We start from the raw sequence: 18,960 nt of genomic DNA, 5'->3' as shown, positions 1-18,960 counted from the left end.
GAATCACTGTACTAATTTCAAATATCAATATTTCTATTATTCAATTTGCATCATCAAAATACAGATGACACTATATTTTTATGATAAATTTTCATTTTTGTCTTCCACTGCTGATTTTCCTGTGGAGGAAGCCAGAGACAATTGTGCATTTGAAACGACTGCCTACTTAGGAAATATATCCAGGGAAGGATCCAACAGGCTTGGTAAAACATGAAGCGGGAGAGATTCCACACACAAATCGCACCCCAACTGCGTTATTGGGGAACAGGATTGGCTGTTGTATGAAGGGACCTGGAGAACAGGATTAAGTTGTTGATATCCCATCTTAAGTGAAGATATCTCATCGATGTTGAGGTACTAAAAGACCAGTCCACCACGTCTAGGGGAAGGAAGCAAGGTATACTGTATATGAATGTGTATAAAATTCTTCCTTGCATCCTACAGATAAGATCAGTATTTCTCAATCTTGTGAACTTTCAGATGTGTGGACTTAAACTCTGGGAGGAGAATTCTGGGAGTTGAAGTCCACGCATATGAAAGTTCACAAGGTTGAGGAACATTAGATAAGATTGCCTCAGAAGCATGCGTTCTCCTTCTTTCTTGATCTGACATTTGAGATAACAGCAAATATAGCGATTTTCAGCAAGAACCTGTTTTATTAAGAACCATTTAAAAAGTTAGTGTATAAGAAAATGGCAACCTCAGGGACCAGGGACTTCCATCTCTGGTGGAATTATCTCACAGGGGTTATCTCCAACCTCCTGGTCTTCAAGTTGAAACAACAAGAACGGTTTTTTGTCTGTTTTTTCAACTGGCACAAATCCTGCGTCTCTTGACAGATGAGTCACTCGGGAGGAGAACTCGGAGATCTGTTCTTTGTGGAGGTCAGGCAAGAAGCTACAAGAAGAGCACATAAATCGACAAGGAAAGACTGTCAGCTGTTTGTGTCGATAACCATTCAGTTGTCTGGCTTCTACATTAAGCTGCTCTAATTAAGGAAAAAAAACATCTTTCCATTATTATTTTTTAGTCATTTGTTTTAATACATTGTTTGCTCAATGTGCAAACAATGTATTCACTCAGCAGAGAAACCAGACCCTTATTGCATTAGTTTGTAATGTAATAAGACAATTTTCAAAAGATGTAAGATTTATGATGGAGAAAATTGTAACCCAGAACATTGGAACAAAATCTTCTTCGCACACAAGCAAAATTTACAGTCCAAAGGCAGAAACAACAGCTAAAAACCATATTAGCAGCTATGAGAATTAGGAGGAAATGGTCTTTAGCTCTTATTCACACAACCAGTTTTACTGCACTCTTTTGTTGTCCTGGAACTGGGAAGAACTCCCACTGCCCTCAATTTTGCTGTCCTCCTAACTACCACTGATGCTCATCCAGAAAAGGACCTAGTTGTGCTGCTATATATGCAGGTGGACCATACAATGTTGTAAGGACAGGGATGGGTGGCTTACTGTGGTTAAATCTGAATGTCATCAATCGTGATACATTACCAGTCACTCCTCCATAGAGTATGTTCTCAGGTGGTCCTTGCCCACTCCAAGTACTCTCCATCCAATCAACTTCTTTCCTATTTCCCCCTTCCCAAACTGTCAGTCTATTAATCATTAGAGGGGAGCAAGGGGCTCACTCCTCTTGAGCACCTCCTAGTGGTTGCTTGAAATGTGTGGCCTGGATGCAGCTGCTGTAGAAGCGTATTTAGAGTCTTTGGAGCCTAGGGGGAATTTGCTTAGCTATTGGATATGTCTACAGAGATTCTCAATCATCCAGGTCATAGTTGCCCCAAAGGTGCTTTTTCAAGAGGCAACTGGGCTTTCGTTTTTCTTTGAAGCTATTTCACTTTTCATCCATGAAGCTTCTTCAGCTCTGACTGAATGGTGGGCAGTGGAAGGATTCATATTATTTATATAAACTGAGCAATGTGGTATATGCAGTACAATGCAGTGAGCCATGTGCAGATCTGTACATTGGAGAAACAAAACAACCACTTCATGAACACATGGCAGAACTTAGGAGAACAAACCCATCAGAACATGATTCAGCAGTCCATCTGCACTTAAAAGACAAAGGCCACTCTTCTGAAGACAGCAAAGTCCACATTTTGGACCGAGAGGACCGCTGGTTTGAAAGAGGGGTCAAAGAGGCCATCTATGTCAAAATTGAACAGCCCTCTCTCAACAGAGGTGGGGGATATGACATCATCTATCTCTAGTCTACAACACAGTCCCTTCAACAGTTCCAAGAAGGCTGCATACCCATTTGCACCATTCAGGTGACCCCGAGTACACAAATAAACCTCCAAGTGGCCTCAAGGATTCTCCAAAGGGATGCAAATGACCAACTGTCTGCAAGGAGTATAAAATCTTCCATTCCCAGAGCTGAAGAAGCTTCTTGGATGAAAAATGAAATATCTTCAAAGAAAAACAAGAAATTCCAGTTGCCTCTTGAAAAAGCACCTTTGGGACAGCTACTGGATACTCTCTTGCACATCCAACACAAAAGGACCTCACAACGATCCACTATATTGCATCAATAAAGCGTGTGGTCTAAGGTTGTTGAAATGGTCTTCAACAGCAGGATTTACAGTATATGTGTGCAGAGTCCATCTATTGGCTGCTTTGATCTGATCGCTCAAAGCTGCCCATTTGAAAGCACATACATGTAAATGGTGATGCTGAGTTCTAGGCACAGATTGGATAAAACTAATTCCACAGCAGACTTGCTGGACAATTTGCACCTGAACAGACCAAAAACCTCAACTGCATAAACTTAGGTCACCATGCATCCTAAACTGTCCACACAGAAGTGCTTTGGCTCAGCATAAAATGGGAAACTTCTATAAGACATTTTAAGTTCTCTTTAGCAACAGGCTGATGAGAAAAGAAAGAATGATAAATGGGCATACATGACAGGGCGACAAGACTGTGTATGAAGACTGTTAACTTGGCACCAAAAACTCAACAAGACAAGCTTCTGAAAAGTTTTTACAACTGTGATGTCATTGCATACTCTACTTACAAGCCTTCTAAGGACGAGAAGGTCTATAACTGATGCCCTCAAAAGAATGAGCAAGTTCATGTGGCACAAATTTTACAGACAGCACACATGGAGGTACATCTAAGTATATAAGTTGAAGTGGACTGCGGTTCTCTCCCAAACTCTCCTCCAAAAATAATTTATCCAAATGAACTTTTTTGTATCTACTTAGCTAGCAATTCTTGTGACTTTGTCAACTTTCATACTCATCACTGAAGGGGCTTCTGCTGAACTAGGCCACTTGTTCTCAGCCTATGTATTCTAAACTTTGGTGGTGGTCGACCAGCACCTCCTTTGATTGTTTTCTCCACCTTGCAGATGAGTGGATTTCAACTCCCATAATTCCCACAAACTGACTAGACCAGTGATGGCGAACCTATGGCACGCATGCCACAGGTGGCACGCGGAGCCATTTGTCAGGGCACGCGAGGGTGAGTTCACCGTTTTTAAAAGCCATTTTTTCGCCCTCCCCAGGCTTCAGAGGCTTTATAGGAGGCTGGGAAGGGCGAAAATAGCCTCCCCCGCCCCCCTGGAGGCCCTCCGGAGGCTTCAGGGACCATCCGTAGGCTTCCCTGAAGCCTTTGGAACGCTTAAAACCACCCTCCGAGCAAACTGGAAATGAGGGTGAAAAAAGCATGTAAAAATGGGGGGGGGTCGCGCCTGTTGTGCGCGCATGTGCACTGGGGGTGTCGCGCATAGCATTATGGGTGCGGCACGCCTGCACACGACCCCCCTGCGCTCCCCCCACTTGTGGCATGCGAGCCAAAAAAGGTTCGCCATCGCTGGACTAGACATTAATTGAATGAAGTTGTAAATTTTTGTATAAATGTATTATAGAAATTGTTCATGAAGTTACTTGTCCCAGACTACCCAATATAAATCTGTAAAGGTAGTCCTCGACTTACAACAGTTTATTTAGTGACTGTTCACAGTTACAACAGCTGTCAACTCTGAAGTTGAAAAAAGTCACGTGACTGTTTTTCACATGATGGTGTCCTTGTAGTCATATGACCAAAGTTCGTATGCTTGGCAACCAGTTCATATTTATGACGGTTGCATTGTTTCAGGGTCATCTGGTCCCCCTTTGCGACCTTCTAACAAGAAAGGTCAATTGGAAAGCTGGGTTATTAGCTTAACAATGATGGTGATTCAGTTAATATCTATGGCAAGAAAAGTTGTAAAATGGGGCAAAACTCACTTAACAAATGTTTTGCTTTGAGACATAAGTTTTGGAGTCAATCGTTGTCATAAGTCGAGGGCTACTCATACAAGCAATGCAGCTGAATGGAAAGAAACATGAGTGGCATCAATTCTGAAAAAAGTTCAACCCCAATGTAGAATTTGGAGGTTTGTTTTCTTGTCCTGCTGAAAATGAGAGAATGAAAAAAGCAACACTTACTTTGTTAACTCAACAATAAGAGTGGCTTTTGGAGCTGACAGCAGACTCAAATTTGGTTTAAGATAATGCACCATACTACAAAAAAGTAAACAAAGAAGAAATGAATATAATTGGAAGTAAGTATCTGGGTCCCTCAGCTTGATCTGGAGTGGTTTGTGCAATTTGTTTTTTGTCTATTACTGAAATATTACTGAAATTTCCACAAACTTTCACTTGTCTCATCATGCTGACATATACATGATAATGGTGGCAAAAACTTACATTATTATATTGACTGAAATATGTTCTATCCACATGGTATGTACAGAGGCATGGTTTTAAATGTGGATAGCTGTCAGTAATTTAAAAAAATTCATACAGGTAGTCCTTGATTCATGACCATAGAGCCCAGAATTTTGGTGTTAAGTAGTAAATTAAGTCATCATGTTGAGTCAACTTTTGCAATCGTTGTTATGATGGTCATAAAGTGAGCCAATGTGGTCAGGAAGTGAATCATGTGATAATTAAGCAAACCACATTGCTGTTATGCAAATTCAGCATATTCAATGGGTGCTTTTTTGCCATTTTACCTGAAATGCAATCACATGACTGCAGGGTTGTATGGCAGTTGTAACTCTGAGACAGATCATAAGTAACTTTTTTCAAGTCCAGCATTATTATTAATGGGCATTAAGCGAGAACTACCTGTAAGAGAGTTTGGAGAGTTGGCTGTATCATGACGTTTGTGAAACAACCGAATACAATGAGTGGGGAGGTGTTTCTTTTTAACAAGGCCAATAGCTATTTGGTAACACTACTAATCTAGATAGATCATCTCCCAATGATGTTGGTTATTTCCCATATCTCAGTTAGGAAATCAATCAGGAAGAATCCCCAGCAGAGAAGTTCCATGCTGTCCTATTCTTACCCGCAAGAGAAGAAGAAGAGATTGAAAAGCTGTTGATATTTGGCTTTGTGATGGAGTTCAGGAAGGCAGTCGAGAGGCAGGAAATGGACACGGACATCTTCTGTTGCAGCAAGTCCTACAGCGTTGGAAAGACTACATTTCTAAAAGTTGTTGGAAAAAGAGCTAGCTTAAAAAGAGGACATGTAAATATATATCCCAGTAGCCTCAGTAAAAAAAAAAAACCCTGTACAAATAGATTTAAAAGATAAGGTAATAGCAGTGCACCAAGGAATGGTTTTTGAGGAAGGGAAGCAATAAGGAAAACAAATAGGTGAATAAAAGTGAAGTGATCATACACAAACTTGAATCATCCTGGCCTCCCTTTTCCTTTAGGAAGCCTCAATCAGGCAGATGTACACAACAATTTTTGAAAAGTCTGCATTTATAAATGTGAGATTCTCGGGAAATTATTACCGATGACTACATACAAGAGCAGAAGCAGCATATAAAGGACTACCTGCATTTGTTAAAAGGAAGAGAATGCACCAATCACGTACCTTTTGTAGCACACAACACAGTACAGTCACCTCCACCCTGAAGATCATCATCATCTTTCCCCTCTTCAGATGAGGCCGAAGGATTGTAACGGGTGTGGTATCTCAGTTCGTACAATAGGGCAGTGACATTTTGCAAGGATATTTCTTGGGCATTCTGTGAATGAAAAGGTGATCAGCTTGAAAATGTGCACCAACACAAGATCTTGTTCTGAGCTACACCTAGATGTAGCCATAGCTTTCATAAATATCAATTTCTATCCCCCCCCCCCCCAAGTATCATGCTTACTTTACTAGGGCGGCCATTGATGGTTTTCAACAGACTGGGATCTTCAGCTTCAACACCAAATGTGATATATGGGCCAGTGGTGATATCTCCCCAATATCCCCGTGCTGGCATAAGTTCCCCTTTCTAGGAGATGAGAGATCTGAATGAGTTAATTTGGTCTGTCATATTACTGTTATTTATCCCTAATTGGGTTTCCAAGCTAGGGTGGGAGAGAAAGTAATTATAAATATGAGAAGTGGAATGCAGATGGGTATGCATTTCCAAACTTGGCAACTTTAAGATTTGTGAACTTCAACTCCCAGAATTCCCCAGCCAGCCAGCCTGGTTAGGAATTCTGGGATTTGAAGTTTTAAATGCTTTAAAACATTTTTAGCAGACATGCAAGAAATATAGTCTAATAATGAACTTGCTAATTTATGATATGTACCACTCTTTAAATATTCATCAGCTCAGACATTAAAAGACTGGCTGAGGAATTCTGAAAGTTGAAGTCCACAAGTCTTAAAGTTGCCACATTTGGAGACCCTGAGCTCCGGTTATAAAAGCAAAAGATAAAGCCCCCTTTTCCAACTTCTGCTAAAAATTCTGCCCCTTTCAGTAGATGCACAATTAGGCCAATGTAGGAAAAACACCATTCATTTTGGACTCTAGACTCTGGTCTCATGGTAGGAGAACTGGCAGTGGCAGATTAGATTTGTGACTGCTTAAGATTCTAATAATATTTATTCTTCATGCACATGAGGAACTACAAAGAGTTTTATAACAACTTAAATGAAGGTAGCACAAAACTCTTTGTAATTTTATTGCTAGGATCCATCATAAGGAAAATGGTCTTTCAGTCTGTAGAGAAACTGAATAAATAACTGGGAAAATGAGGAAAAAGTAGGACCAAAGAAGATTAGAAACATGTAGCAATGCTAAAAGAAAGGCAATGTTACTCTTTTGAGCCCACAACAGATCTGCTACTAGTATATGGGTGTACATAATCAAATTGCAGCAAATGTCTAAGGATTACTGAAAGAGTGGCTGTGAATTGGATACTTTTATCTTATTCTTTGAAAAATCTAGTAGTGGCAACATGTCATTTCCATTCGGTTGCTACAGCAGCTTTACCAGACTATATCATAGGAAAGTTAAGAATCTGAAGTAAGGTGACTTTAATATAATTTTCTCATTGCTTACATCCCTGATACTTATTATCGCTCAGCATATGCTGCTGTGAAATGTGCTCTTTTGAACTTGGACAAAAGGTAAAAGTTTTAAAATCACATGTACACAGGTAGTCCTTGACTTACAACCAATTGTTTAATGGCTGTCTGAAATTATAATGGAACTGAAAAAAGTGACTTATGACAGTTTTTCACACTTACAACCATTGCAGCATCACCATGGTCACATGATTAAAATTCAGATGCTTGGGAACTGGTTCGTATTTATGACGGTTGCAGTGTCCCAGGTCATGTGATCGCCTTTTGCGACCTTTTGACAAGCAAAGTTAATGATGACAGATTCACTAAAAAGTGTGTCACTAACTTAACTACTACAGTGTTTCACTTAACAACTGTGGCAAGTAAGCTGGTAAAATGGATCAAAATTCACTTTAAAATGTCTTGCTTAGCGACATAAATCAAACTGGTTGAGTAATAACAGATCCCAATTCCCCACTCCAACTTCGCCCTCCCCATGTGTTCTTAGGTTTTAATGTTTGATTTTAATTATTTATATATTTATATTTATAGAAAGAGACATATTTTACAACTGTAAGCTGCCCAGAGTTACCCTGTGATAAGATGGGTGTCCAATAAATTTTATAAGCAAACAAATAGATATTGGACTCAATTGTGAGAGTAGGTCAAGGACTATTTGTATTTTATATCATTGTCCAATCAGAATTACACCACACTACCGCCCCCCCTTCATACATTAGCAATCATCTAGAGCAGTATTTATCAACTTTGACAACTTGAAGATTTGTGGACTTCAACTCCCAGAATTCCCTTGCCAACTCCCAGTATCTTAAAAAAGTGAAAGGCCTCACGTGTCTCATGAGACGTCCAGATGCCAAGGTTTTGTTGGGGACATCGTAGATAGCTTCTCGCATTTCAAACGCCATGCCTGTATTACGCCAATGGAAAAACTCATGGAAGTTTATTGTTATGGCCTAGATGGAGAAAAAGAATACAGGTAGTCCTCAACGTATCACCACAATTGAGCCCAAAATTTATGTTACTAATTGAGATGTTAGTTAGGTGAATTTTACCCCATTTTATAACTTTTCTTGACACATTTTTAAAGTGAATCACTGCAGTTGGAAAATTAGTAATGCTGTGTTAAGTGAATCTGGATTTCCCATTGACTTTGCTTGTCAGCAAAAGATGATCACATGACCCTTGGGTACTGCAACCGTCATAAATATGAACCAGTTTAAAAACATCTGAATGTAAATCACATGACCATAGAGATGCTGCAATGGTCATAAGTGTGAAAAATGGTCACAAGCCACATTTTTCAATGCCATTGTAACTTCCAAACAGTTAGTAAAGGAACTGTTTGTAAGTTGAAGATTACCTGTATTGTAAGGGCAGAAGTGCCCCTACCATGATCTCTTAGTCCCACACCCCAATTGTGCTTGGCTAATGTTTCCCCATATTTTAGCTACATACCCCATGCTCGTGCAGTTTCATGTTGAGATCCCAGTCACACACTCCACGCCGAGAGTCATAACGGGTGCCCAGGTATTGCCGCAGACGCAGGTCCCAAAGCTGCTTGATCTGAAAAGCTTGTGGGTCTGGATTCCGCCAGAACTGAAAAATGGCCTCTAATTGGTCCCGCTCCTTGAACTATCCAAACAGGAAGAAGAATTAGGAAGTTGCTGAACCCCATGAAGGGGGTGGGGAAAGAGCGTCAAGGAGCTAAATCCAGAAAACAATGTCCCCCCTGCCTTTTCATTATTTTTTAACATTCTCTGCCTCTTTTATGCTTTTAGTAGTTTATCATATAGTGTTCAGAGTCTCTCTATGTGGAACAAACAAATAAAAATGTGGAGTACAGTAACTTGGATCCACAATCCAGGATGTGTGGTTATAGACTGTGGATCTCAAAGAGCCACAACAGCATGGTAAATACGTCTTCATTGCTCCTTCAGTGATAATAACCTGACTTCTGAATTATTTTGCATTTCACCTTGAGTGCAGAGAGATCCAAAACAGGGAGATTAGCCAGCTGGAAGTCAGAGTCTGTGATGTAACGGATGAAGAGGGCTGCTTTCTCCTGCAGATAGGCAGCAGTCTGACTCCGGAGGTGAGTGTTCCCCATTAGTTCCAAGAATGTCTCACTCTTCTCTTGGGTGAAGGAGGAGACAACAAAGAGATATTAATTGTAAGGCATTAAGATTCAATTTTCTGGATCTGCCACCTATCCCCAACCATCAGAGTCATCCAGAGGCCCAAATCAACTGGTTGCAAAAGGAGGCAATGAAGCTGGAGTAGATGAGAAACAATACTTTCTCCTTACCTTGTAGGCCCATTTTGTCTGGAGGCTCCAGAGCCAGGTTCAAGAACAACAGCTGCCGACTCACGGCCTCTAGATTGTTCTCCAGAATGTAGAACTGAGCGAATGAGAGAGGCAATTAGTTGAGCAAAGTGGAAAATTTTCCTCATTACACTGTGAATATAAAAATGGAAACTGCCTTACATCAATTGGCTCATCGAGTCCAATTTTTTTTAAGCAGATTAAAAAGATGTGAAACATATCACTGATCTGCAACATCTTATTAAGTTTGTCTCTTAATTAAATAAGACATGCTTAGCACAAAATGAAATATCTGATTGTCTGGCCTGCAGCACTTCTCAAGCTAGCCCCACTCCTTCCTCCTTACTGGTTATAAAGCAGAATAACCGATTGATATTTTATCAGTAAAAGACATGATCGGAAAATTATTTCCTGGGAGATGAGAATTCTTATCCAGTTTTTAAAATGAAGTACTCACTCAAACTAACGGAAGCAAATGTCTGTGAATGAGAGTGTGTATATGGTGTGCACCAGATAAATATAAATTGGCAGGTTGTGGAAGAGTGAGTGAGTGAATTCACTGCAGGAGCTTGGGGTGGTAGGGCTTCTCTTAAAGAGAGGTTCTGTCGTTTATATTTTGGAATTTTTTTCCGTCACTTTTTGCCTATATATTTGTAAATAAAGAAGATATTACAAAAATAGTGCAGCTCTTCAGTACTGTTGCATCTTCAGCTGTAATCAACTTGGCAAGAGCTCACTCCCTGCATCCTTACACTTTTCCAGAAAATTATTTTTTTATTTTAAAAGCTTTCCCACTTCACTATTTAACTGGTCCTCTACAAACTGATTCATTGTCCAAGAACCGTTGTGCTCCAATGCTTCATTTCTATCATAAATTCAAGCAAAGCTCCTATGAAACCAATACCAGGAATTCAAAGTTTTCTTTCACAGCCCTGCTCCATTCTCCCCCACCAATCCTCTTGTTATGAAGTGACACCGAAAAATGCTTTCTGTGAGAATCACAGCCGTTGACTCATAGCCTCATGATGAAGAAAGGGCACCAAAGGACATCCGTGCGAATGTAGGAGTTGCTATGGGGGATTGCAGTGATGTTGCATCAGTGGTCACACATGCCCTTGTACATCTTTGCTTCCACACCTCCACCTAACATGTCAACCACAAAACGCATGAACTTCAGCACTGTGATGAGCTGAAGGACTATCATTGGTGGACAGCTACCAAAGCAGCCCTGTCAGACTCCTCACTATGACAGGAATTAATTAATGTCATCACACATTTTAGGAAAAGGAAAAGAGGCGGCAATAAACCACCATCACTTTATCACATGGGCAAGACGACTTAAATTTGAGATGAGAACTCACTAGTTTTGGTGCCTCTGATATAGCCCAACCTTTCCCCTGAAGAAGAAAGTGCAGTTCTTCCCAATCTCCTTGGTGAATTTTAGCTACTGATAATAGACTTTTTATGGAAAAGCAACTAAATATCAGGAGGAATTCTGGTATTTTCTTGATGTTTCAAAACATTCTCAACTGCATCGTCAAGCATTTATGTATCACTGTTTATATTTGCAAAGGCTTTTATAATTTCTGTAGCCAGTCTGTTAGAGTCATTTTTTTGAAGGCTGAATATACTGCAACGGGAATGGACAATTGCGCCTTAAAAATGATTTCAAATATTTATTTTTATTTACTAGTACACGTTATTACCTGCCTTCTCATGGAAACCAGTAACAGAATAATTGAGTTGGAAAGGACCTTGTAGGTCTTCTAGTCCAACCTCTATATCAGCGATGGCGAACCTTTTTTGGCTCGCGTGCCACAAGTGGGGGGAGCGCGGGGGGGGGGTCGTGTGCGGGCGTGCCGCACCCATAATGCAACGCGCGATCCACCAGTGCGCATGCGCGCACAACGCACCCCACCCATTTTTACACGCTTTTTTCGCCCTCCCCAGGCTCCAGAGGCTTTATGGGAGCCTGGGGAGGGTGAAAAAAGCCTCCTCCGCCACCCCCCGGAGGCCCTCCGGAGGCTTCAGGGACCGTCCCGAGGCTTCCCTGAAGCCTTCGGAATGGTTAAAACCACCCTCCGAGCAACCCGGAAGTGACTTCCGGGTTGCTCGGAGGGTCGTTTTAAGCGCTCTGAAGGCATCAGGGAAGCCTCCGGACGGTCCCTGAAGCCTTCGGAGCGCTTAAAACGACCCTCCGAGCAACCCGGAAGTCACGTCCGGTTTGCTCGGAGGGTGGTTTTAAACGTTCCAAAGGCTTCAGGGAAGCCTCTGGACGGTCCCTGAAGCCTCCTGGGGGGGCGGGGGAGGCTCTTTTCGCTCTCCCCAGGCTCCTATAAAGCCTCTGGAGCCTGGGGAAGGCGAAAAATAGCTTTGAAAAAGGTGAACTCAGTTGGCCAGCGCGCACATGCGCGCTGGCCAACTGACAGGGCAGCGCCTCGCATGCCCTGACAAATGGCTCCGTGTGCCACTTGTGGCACGCGTGCCATAGGTTCGCCATCACTGCCCTATATCATTTCAGACAAGTGGTTATTCAGTCTCTTAAAAACCTCCAGTGTTGGAGCAGCCACAACTTCTGGAGGCAAGTTGTTCCACTGGTTAATTGTTCTCTCAGTTAGGAATTTCTCCTTAGTTCTAGGTTTCTTCTCTCCTTGATTAGTTTCCATCCATTGCTTGTCATGTCTTCAGGTGCTTTGGAGAATAGGTTGACCCTCTCTTCTTTAGGGCAGACCCTGAGCTATTGGAACACTGCTAAGTAAGTGTTCCAATAGTAAAGTTCCTATGCTCCTAGTCAGACTTGTTTTAGTTTCAGCAAGATTGCTACTGCATCATTTGGCATTATGCAACCAAGATTTTTTGTTAATCGCTGTTGCAAGCCTTTTCCAAGAAAACTCCCATTTGATGGGCAACAGACAAAACTTTACAGACTAAAATACAATAAATGGAGACAATTCTAAATTATTTGACAGAATGGCAGTGATTTATTAATGAAAGAAATAATTTGTAAGTCCATTCACTAGCAGAGAAATGCTATTCCTGCAGCAGATGCAAAGAAATGTACATTCTCGCTATAGAATTTGATTTGTCCTGTTGCCAAAACATATAGGTCAGCAGCTCCAACCTTTTGGGCACTAGGGACTAGTGCCATGGAGAGAGGTTTTTCCATGGAATGGAAGGGGCATGGTTTCATGTGCTGCCTGAATCCCAGGTATGAGGCTTCACTTGTTTACACGGCCTGGTTTCTGGCATGCCGTGGAGTGGTGCTGGTCCATTGCCCAGGAGTTGGGGACTCCTGGTATAGGTGTTTTATTGAGTTATTAACAAAATAATAAATCTGCAAAGTTTAGTCATACAACCCAAGAAACCATTCAGTCTCTGCAGAATGTACAGGAAATAAGAGGAAATAAAACAGACTGAAGGAAAATGCAACATAATTATCAGAACAAACCAAAGTGCAAAAGTATTGTAAGGGAATCTGGCATGGAAGGAAAAAGTTACGCACGCTGATTTTTCTTCGAGGCTGCCGATGCATCTGACTCATTGTTTTTAGGATGTGTCGTGCATCTATTGATCCCACTAGCAGGATGTTCAGTTCAGGAACGCCATTCTGGGATAGTTTCAGATGCTCCGTGGAGGATTCTAGAGCTACAGAGATAATTAGTATGTTCGTTCATGACTGCCAATATTCTATGTTAAAGACATATGTTATTTTCCTAATAGGAAAATCCTGCATGTTCAAGAACTGGCAAGGAATGTTTTCATATTCTGCATCTGTAAACAATTGCATATACAGTAAATAGTAATTTGTAGAAATGGAAAATGGCAGAGAGAGGCTGTTTTAAATTTGTGCCGTGTTGCAATTATGTTAGCTTCTGTTTACTTATGGATCATGGAATCAGACAATTTGACTGGAGAATCAAATTTTTTGCATGCAGCCATATCAAGGAGGTACACTCTTTTTATAACAGTGAGCATATCGAGATTTGATAGCATATTGTGACTGCTTTCATAAAATGCCTATTGCAGAAGGCTTTCTCTTTTTCTTAAAAAGTTGCCAGGATAAATATTATTCACCAAAATTGCCCATTCATTTGAAGGCAAACCACCTCATCTGATCTACTTTTAGCTTTTTTTCTTCTAGTCAGAACAGTACATTTTCTGACAAAGCCCTGGGCTAAAAATTTATTTTAAAAAGATTCTGTCAGGATGATGCAATGACCCTGCAAATTCAGATCATTTTAAAAAAATAAACACAAAACCAGAAAAAGAAATGAAGGCATATCAATTTCATATTTTCAGTAAAAAACACCTTAAAAATTAATAGCAGGTAGGATAGGCCTGCTATTGAATATTAAAATATTGATAATGGGTATAAAGGCGGGAGGAGGTAAGAGCAATATTACCACACAGAACCATCAGTTTGTCTCTCTATGTGTATGTATATTTGTGTATGTAACACATATATAGGCTGACATCCAATAGAACATCAGCATCTGGTGGACCAATAAATATTTTTTATTCAGAGGTAGCTGCTCTCTAAAGGTAGCATCACATTATTGAGCCCACATAGAAGCAGAAACAAGAGAGCTTTTGCTAGTGGAAGCATAAAGCTCCTTCCACATTTGTGGGACGAGGCTCCAATTTGATAATAAAACATGAAAGCAGAGAGGAAAAGGGAACCCTGCATTTTGAAAAAATAAGTGACACTTACATATTGCTTGCAAGTTGAGTGCTGGAGAAAACCCCCACCAAGCTGTGGTACCAAAACCATTGCCAGTACCTGCTGCTAACATAGCTGCAAACAAAAAAATACATGAAAAAAACATAAAGTTTAGGAATTATGTATCAGGAACCCATCACAATTGACTTACTCTCTTGCCATAATGTTATCTACTTTTCACATTCTTATACGAATCTGATCTTCCTGTAATAGCGTCATTCTGGGCAGAAACAAACATTAACCAGAACAAATTACCGTATATTAAAAATAGCTGCCCGATGTACAAATTATAAAATGACATCCAAACACAGCAAGTAAATAACTAGAAGGGAACTCCACTCAAATGGATCTAAACAGCATGGTCTTGATTTTGCTGTGACCTGTTTAATCTAAGAAAAAAATGCTCTTCTCAATTTTATCCTTTACCATAGAACTGATCTATCTTATAGGATTGCTATCTCCCATCTTGTGCAGATTGATGCCTATATTTTTGATTTCTTGTTAACAACTCCAGTTCTTGGAATTACTGTATACTGTAATGTTTTAGACTCCATCAAACTTGAGAGAGAAAAAATGTTATTCTTTTGATTTTACTCCTAGGGCAGTTTATTAAATAGATATCGTGCCCCTTTCTCTGAAAGGCAACTTTACTTACATCATTTATGAGCCAACATAGTTCAGGCTGACCTAAATTCTAAAACAAAAAGACAAACTTATTTACGAAAGACTCCTTGTAACTTCCCAGTGCTTATCTCCATATTTAAGTGACCTGATCATATGCACCTTTGTTCCTAATTCAAGTAAATCTTTTCAGATGACACGAACAGGCATGGAATACAAATCCCTAATTATACCAATTTGCAGGAATCAAGGATAAGTAAAAGGGCATTTGCACTGAAGGGAAATAAAAATTCACTAGCAGGAATCGGAAAAAAATCAGAAGAGAAGGCTTTGTTGCAGTATTTGATATAACACGGAGGCATTTGTCATATTCTGATCCCCACAATGGCCTCAAGTAGAGACTAGAATGGTGTCAAGGGACCATCTATCTACTAATATGCAGGACACCCAATTCTTATCCCAGCTTTTCATTTTAATTATTTCAAAAGTGCAAGCTTACAGCAGAATTCATAATGTTAAGACTCCAAAAATTAGCCCAATAAACTGAATAGGATGCTTTGTTTTAGATTTTCTCATATATTCTGCGTAGCAAGCTATTTTTAAGATGAAAAAGGCGGCAGCAGTGTAATATGTGATTCTAAATTTGGGGTGGAAAGATAATGCATAGGGTATATATATGAGTATTATCACACTGATTTGGACTAGGAGTAAACATTCTTAACATGAATGCAACTTTAAATAGGAGAAACTTGAATTTGTTGTGAACAAATACTGTGGGAACAACCTGACAAATTCAATTTATTCATATGAATAAATACAGTACATAACATTTGCAAGGTCTAGCCTACCTCTGATGATCTTAATTCAGTTTTATCTCAGGGAAGGGCTGTGTTTCAGCAATAAAATACTTGCCAAAGATCACAAGTTCATTTTCTGGCCTGTATAGGAAAAGCTTGGGAAATTCTTCTCTGAAACCCTGGTAAAGGGCTTTACCCATAAATAATTACAATTTTGAATTAAGTTAACTAACTATATAGGGGAGATCTGGGTACTTTGATTAGTGCTTACTAATCTGTTTTTAAATGGAGCATCAAATAGATGTAACCAGAAAGTGGATCTCACTATTTAATATTGCAATAATAAAATAAGTTGAAAAAGATGAAACAGCTCTAATCTTACTACATTATGGCTTTGCACAATCTTCCAATCCAGCTAATATTACTCTAAAATTAAATCAGTATTTCTCAAAGTGTCAGGGATCCAAGAGGTCTGTGAAATCAAAATTATTTGCCAGCCTGTATTGAAAAATAATACATTAAAATCCTATCAAACAATTGTGAGAAGTGGTAGTGGTAGCAAACATATCAGTTTAATTTTTTAGTAAGGTAAATATTGATAAACAAAATCTATACACAATAAAAGCTTTTTTGGAGTCCTACATAATTTTAAAAATGGGAAGGAGACATGAGAGAAAGAAATTTAGAAAACACTAATGAAGAACTCCAAAGGCTTATGTGGGTTATATCTATCAATATTTTCTGTATTAGAAATTAAAATTGAGAAATCTTTTAAAAAAATATTTATTCAACATTAAGATTGCCCTGAAAGGTCTCAGGGACCCCCAGAGGTTCTCAGACTACAATTCGAGAACTACTCATCTATATCAGTGTTTTTCAAACTTGGCAAGATAGATGGATTTCAACTCACAGCTGTTGGCTGGGGAATTCTGGGAGTTGAAGTCTACCCATCTTAAAGTTGCCAAATTTGAAAAAATACTGGCCAGTAGTTTGTCTAAAACATATTTATGTAGAAAGCACCACTGAATTCAAACCAACTTATTTCTGAGTAAATCGTAGGCATAATACACCTAAGATGCTATGATATAATTGTGCGAGGATGAGGCAGTTCTGCAATGACAATAAATAGATTTAAAGCAATATATTCGTTGTGCAGCAGCATGGCACGACCCTTGACATCTGATATTCATACAAATAGTCCTCAACTTACCACAGTTTGTTTAGTGACTGTTCAAAGTTACAACAACACTGAAAAAAGTGACTTGTGACTGTTTTTCATACTTACGACCATTACAATATTTCCATGATCAAAATTGAGAGGCTTGGCGATGGACTCATACTTATGACGGTTGCAGTGATCTGAGGGGGTCATGTGATCCCCTTTTGTCACCTTCTGAGAAGCAAAATCCGTGGGGAAGCCAGATACAGTTAACAGCCACATCACTAACAACTGCAGTGATTCATTTAACAACTGTGGCACTAAAGATCGTAAAATGGGCGAAATTCATTTAAACATAAATTTTGGGCTCGACTGCGGTCGTAAATCAAGGATTACCTATCATCCTATATAATTTAATTGGCCCATCCCTTATCCTGAGTTTCCCTTAACCAGCACTGAACTTAATTCGAATTTAAAACCTCCTCTACTGGATGTGTTCTGCTGCTCTGCTGTCCAGCACTGAAAATCACTCCGGTCTATCCCGCCATCACTTCTACCCTTCAGTTTGCCTTTAAGTGGGGTTACCCGCTTATTCCCTCCGCCACGATCCTCTGTCGAAAAAGTGGGTCGAAGCGCCCTTCCAGATGCAGGTCCCTCTTGCCCACCCTCCGGATGGAAGTCGTGACAGACAGCTCCCTGTTCAATCAGTCGCGCCATAGTACGCGCGACAGCCAATCCAAGCCCAGGAAAAGGAGAAATAGGCGAGACGTGTCGGGTAGTCAGGGACGCGGTCTCCCTGGCAACGGGGCCTGCGGTGATGCATCGGCGAGCCTGGCGTAGATTACCTCGGGGAGACGATTTCTCCCTTTCTTCGTCGTTTGAATGAAATGGCGTTCCTCCACCCCTTCCTTCCATTTCAAGACCGCTTATAAGCCTGGCGTACATTATATGTACTCACTAATCTGCCGTCATAATAACATAGAAGTCTCTGTGGATACAGTCACGAACTGCTTGGGGGAGCAGGGGTGGGGGTGAAGGACTATCGGATTTGCTCCCGGGTGGCTAAAATAAGTTTAAAATGGAAGAAACCGGAGGGGGAAATGTTTATCTACGAGAGATGCGGTACTCCCTTGCTGATTATATTAATACAGTTTATTGCATGGGGAGAGCCCCCCTTATATTAATGTGCTGCTTTGCCTAACCGAAACCAAAGTAATGTACGGAGTAATAACATGCAGGCACCTGTGCAATAAACGGAATAAAATCATTTAGGTGTATAGGAATTAAAATTGGAAGACTCTCTTGGCTTCCTTCTAGGAGTGGGCTAGAGTTTTGCAACCTAGATATGTTAGCTCTGATACTGCACCAGGCAAAGATTATTGTTGATAGGGTTTGTCAAGGCATAATACATAATTGCAATTCAGCAGTCTCTTTAGAAAGAAGCTGCACCACTCTTTTTGCTCTTTGGTTGCAAAAGGAGGCAGGTTAATATGTAGTTGATTATATGCCATCAAATTGGTATCACCTCCTATACATTTTCCTCAGTCTCTAATCTCTTCCTTTATCTGAGGTTCATCTCAATGATGCAATCATCTCCATATTGAAACTTGAGTCCATCCATCTAACTGCTGCTTGTCCTTTACTTCTCTTTCTTTCCTTCCACTTTCCGTCATTAAAGCCTTTTCCAGAGAGCTGGATCTTTGCATAAGGTGCCTGAAGAAGGATAGTGTGAGCCTGGCCATTTGTGCCTCCAGTGAGAGAACTCTGTGTTGATTGGTTTAATGATTTGTTTGTTTCTTGGTTTTCTATGATATTCTCAGGTATCTTCAACAAATTATGCAGTGCTTTGGTTCAAATCTATCTTCTCTTATTTAGATGACTGTAGGGTGGGAGTAACTCCAATGGAACAGGGATGGTTAGCTGTCTCCCTTATGATATTAACTAGCA

At 40.2% G+C, this 18,960-nt stretch overlaps 1 protein-coding gene across 8 annotated transcripts; it reads right to left on the bottom strand.

Moving 5' to 3' along the window:
- Positions 1-647: 647 nt before the first annotated feature.
- On the bottom strand, positions 648-18,061 carry DNAAF3 (dynein axonemal assembly factor 3). 8 transcript variants are annotated; one of them, XM_081970791.1, is made up of 13 exons: positions 17,599-17,662; positions 15,092-15,130; positions 14,428-14,511; positions 13,219-13,361; positions 9,699-9,792; positions 9,369-9,526; positions 8,849-9,025; positions 8,224-8,346; positions 6,186-6,308; positions 5,900-6,053; positions 5,364-5,478; positions 4,457-4,531; positions 648-897 (listed from the first exon to the last, which is right to left on the bottom strand). In XM_081970791.1, exons 3-13 carry the CDS (start codon positions 14,507-14,509, stop codon positions 702-704), a joined length of 1,440 nt encoding a protein of 479 aa, XP_081826917.1. In that variant the 5' UTR covers positions 14,510-14,511; positions 15,092-15,130; positions 17,599-17,662; the 3' UTR covers positions 648-701. The 8 variants fall into 8 exon arrangements, 7 of the variants coding, with proteins under 7 accessions (XP_081826917.1, XP_081826920.1, XP_081826916.1 ...); XM_081970795.1 differs by lacking the exon at positions 15,092-15,130 and adding an exon at positions 4,256-4,337 and having other exon boundaries at positions 775-897; positions 17,599-17,674; XM_081970794.1 differs by lacking the exons at positions 15,092-15,130; positions 17,599-17,662 and adding an exon at positions 17,972-18,061.
- Positions 18,062-18,960: the final 899 nt, after the last annotated feature.

Source organism: Natrix helvetica, assembly GCF_964273705.1.
Source record: "Natrix helvetica genome assembly, chromosome: Z".
In the NCBI taxonomy this organism is placed as follows: Eukaryota; Metazoa; Chordata; class Lepidosauria; order Squamata; family Natricidae; genus Natrix; species Natrix helvetica.
This window is presented reverse-complemented; position numbering and strand designations above follow the sequence as displayed.